We start from the raw sequence: 3,893 nt of genomic DNA, 5'->3' as shown, positions 1-3,893 counted from the left end.
AAACACCCCAGCAAACTGCTCTCCCCACTCACAGCACGCCCTGCAGGGACAGCCTGTCCCATGTGCAGTAAGTGGCTGCCGTCCCAACCACCCGACAGAGCTAATGCATACCTTTCGGTCTTCTGGAATTCCCATTCTTTTGCTGTTCATCTTCCTCATTAATGGTGAACAGACCAGGGGGGGTTGGCCTTGCATTAGTCTTCTTCAGCCTCTCTTGTCGGATAGCTGTGGCTGATCCCGGCATACTGCCGCTACTTTTCTTATTCATTTATTATTATATTAAAAATAAATGCTTATATAATTGCAGCTGCCGAGAAGCTGCTAGTTCTTAAGCTGCCAGTTCATTTGAGCCCTTGTAATAGATCTCCTATGGGTAAAGAGTGTGCAAACAGCTGACAGATAGTACCAGCCACATGGCAACTGAGGCCCTGTGAGCTGCTCCCCTCACCTAGCAGCAACCCTCTAACCCACCCCCCAACAAGCCCCCTCCCACTTACTCCCCACAGACACACTCGCAGGTTCTCTCTCTCTCTCTCTCTCACACACGTTCCAGAAAAACCCTGATTAAAGGCCTGCGGGTGCCTCCCTCCACTGCCTAACCTGCTCAGTCATTTCCTAGCTTCTCCTTCCGCACGAGCACCTTGCCCAGTCCTCTTCCTGCAAACCAACAGTCCACAGTCCGCACACAACACACGAGGGGCAAATATGAGGCGCCGCCTGCACTGCCAGTTGCCCTGACAACCCGGACTTCTCTCAATCAAGGCCGGCTGGCAAGCGAGCTGCTCTGGCAGTGGAGTGGCCCTGGGAACTCACCGGCCGAGGGTAGCAGGCTGCGGCGGCGGCCAGTGGCAGCCCGCAGCGCTGGGCAGCTCCCTCTTCCTCTGGGCGGCGGGAGCGGCAGGGTGGGAGGAGAAACGGGGCTTCGCTTACACAAGCTGCAGCGAACTCCCCGGGGCGGCGGAGGACCCAAGGCGATCCGGCCTTTTCTTCTGCTTTTGGCCAAGTTTTCTATCATAGCTATGCCTGCGAGTGCCTGGCTGAACGGAGGCGAGGCTGCTGCCCTCGGGATCATTGGGACCTCAGGAACTCATGCCGACATTCCTCGGAGCTGCACCGGAGCAGGGATGCACGGAGCTTTGGGAGCACTGTGTGTACCAGAGGCCCCCCAGGCAAGAGGGCCGTGTATGCGCTCACTGAAGCCACAATTTGGCTCACCTCTCCCTGCTAGTCAAGCTGGAAGGACAGAAGTGAGTCACCAGAATCCAGCAGAGGGAAAGATGTCATCCAGTTAGTTACCGCCTGCAAATGGCCCTAGGCAAGTCCAGCCAGCAGGCTGAGCAGTTCTCAATACCTGACCCAATTGTACTTTTTTTGGACTGTTTTCTCTACTCAGTCGTATCATTTTTAAAATGCCATTATTTTAACTGCCAAATATTTTTATACATTTTGTGTGTTTTCACCTTTTAATCAAAATCAAGTTTGCTTAGAAGGTCAAAACACAAGTCTCTCCCCTCAAGAACCTTCCCTTCCTTTTTCTCAGACTTAGGTGTGCGGATCTCAGAGGGGCCTCTGGGTGCTCTCTGCTAAGTCAAATATCCTCTCTAGAGACCGAACTAAACCACTGCCATCGAGTCGATTCCAACTCATAGTGGCCCTACAGGACGGGCAGAACTCCCGGTGGGTTTCCGAGGCTGTAACTCTATGCGGAGCAGAAAGCCTCATCTTTCTCCCATGGAGCAACTAGTGGTTCTCTCTAGGGACAGGAACTAGGTTAATGGTTTCTTATGGTTAAAGCAAGGGAGGTTGGGAAGTAATGGGGAGCTATTAGCAATGAGTACAAGGATGAGGAAAAGGCTCTAACTCGATGCAGGTGACGACTGCACAGCCCACTAGAGTATCATTAAATCCTTGAGTTGCATGCTACCCGAGTTAAAGATCACTGATGTTTTTTTAATCCCCGTTCTCAAACCTTGGTGGAACAGTACTGAGCGCAATGGCTGAGGATCCACCTGGATAATTAATTTGACCCCTCAGTTTTTCTGCAAAGTGGGAGTGGCAGTACTATCTACCTTACAGGGTTGGGGTGAGGGGTAAATGCGTATAATGCTGACTTAATACTGACACTTGTAAATGAGGAAGGGTGTAAAGAAGAGGTGCTGAATAATAATAGTAAGAAGTGCTTAATAAATATGCTATTATATTTTATAATATACGTGTTGCATTTTTACTTTGTGCTTATTTTCAAGGTGTTTCCAGCTCAGCCATCAACTCCTTCAGGGAATGCTTTGTTTCCACATGTTGGCGCTGTGCGAGCACCTGAGTGGTGCACATGGCTCGTATGTTCAGCGACAACCCCAAGACAGGCGGGTCAGGTCTACCCAGAGGCACCTCACCAAAAAGGCCCTGGTGACGGACTCCTGAACGTCGGTCCGGTGGCCTCTGAAGCACAAATCCACTCTCAGACACAAGGGGTTGCGGGGTTTGGAGCCCACTCATCCTGTCTGCTCTGGGAATGCACTAAATGGTGAGCATATCATGCTTGGGGGGCCTCCCCACTTGGAGAATTTTCTCCCCCCAAACTGGGGAATTCAGTTGTTATGATGTGTTTACAACTATAGCTTGAATCAATGTAGGCAATGGCAGATACAGAGTTTCTTTAACATCACAGTCATCTGTATTCCAGGCATTGGAAGACCAAACAATGGAGTTTGACAAAAGGAGAGAATGCAGGAAGCATCTAAATATAAGTATCATTCTAGGGCATGGAAACTGAGGCCATGCCGTGAAATTCCTTGCCTAGGTCAAAAGTTTAAATCAACAAACCAAATTCTCTGCCACTGAGTCAATTCCAACTCATAGTAACCCTACAAGACAAAGTAGAGCTGTCCCTGTGGATTCCTGAGACTCTAACTCTTTATGGGTGTGGGAAGCCTCATCTGTCTCTCATGGAGGAGCATGGTTTCAAACTGCCGACCTAGCTGCCCAAGTAAACATTAGGTCACCAGGGCTCCTGGGTCAAGTTAGTCAGCTTGAAATCCAGATTCTCCTTCCAAGGCTACTTACGGCACATACTCGGCCGACGCATTCTACACTTCTCAGAGAATCCTCTCTCCAACTTCTATAGAGAGAGACAGAGATTCAAGTGCTTACTTAAAAACCTACCAATCGGTTACCTCCTCCCGTGATTCTCTGAATTGGGTAAATTCTTTCGGTATTAGAGATAATTTGTTCTTTTATTTTGTTCTTTAGTCAGGTGATCAATAAATTAACATAACATGCATCAATATCATACGTAGAAATTTGTGTCAAATGGAGGTAAACTTTGTTTACCTACCTCCACAGGTAAACAAAATAAACACATTGAAATGACCTTTTGGAAGAATATAAACCTGCTTCAGGCAAATGGCAAGTTTTTCTCAGAAATATCCCTCATCCAAAATAAATACCATTCCAATCACCTCCACTGGGTTAACAATGATGCCGAATAAAAAATGTGAATAAAGAATAAAAAATTATTCTTGAAAACGATAAAGCTAAGGAACAAGTGGCCTTTGCCCCACCTTCCAAAAAAAAAAAAAGTGAGTCAGCAACATTTTATGAGGTGTCCTACAGGGAAATGGAAAAATTTCCTATGGCTGGCTTTTTTCCCTTCCCCTGAAATCTTATTTTGTTGCTGTTGAGAATATATGCAGCCAAACATACACCACGTCAACAGTTTCCACATGGACAATTCAGTGACAATGATTTTATTCTTCAAGTTGTACATCCATTATTCTTGATGCTTACCCTCTTTTTCTGAGCTGTTCCTCCCTTAACATAAGCTCACTGGCCCCTAGGGTTCTTATCTAAACTTCCCCATTGCTGTTGTCAATTTGATCCCGTACACATAGTTC

At 47.4% G+C, this 3,893-nt stretch overlaps 1 protein-coding gene across 6 annotated transcripts in view; it reads right to left on the bottom strand.

The window, feature by feature from the left end:
- Positions 1-392, bottom strand: part of MAP7 (microtubule associated protein 7) — a 139,773-nt gene extending 139,381 nt beyond the window's left edge. For 3 of the 6 annotated variants that reach the window (XM_045294722.1, XM_045294728.1, XM_045294725.1), the window contains exon 1: positions 112-366. In XM_045294722.1, coding sequence (XP_045150657.1) covers positions 112-268 — 157 coding nt within the window. In that variant the 5' untranslated portion in view covers positions 269-366. Of the gene's footprint in view, positions 1-111 lie in introns of all 6 variants that reach the window. The other 3 variants (XM_045294729.1, XM_045294724.1, XM_045294723.1) reach the window with 3 other exon arrangements.
- Between the last annotated feature and the right edge of the window lie 3,501 nt (positions 393-3,893).

Source organism: Echinops telfairi, unplaced genomic scaffold (genome assembly GCF_000313985.2).
Source record: "Echinops telfairi isolate 266 unplaced genomic scaffold, ASM31398v2 ScPeMD7_3533;HRSCAF=4204_0, whole genome shotgun sequence".
NCBI classification, from domain to species: Eukaryota; Metazoa; Chordata; class Mammalia; order Afrosoricida; family Tenrecidae; genus Echinops; species Echinops telfairi.
This window is presented reverse-complemented; position numbering and strand designations above follow the sequence as displayed.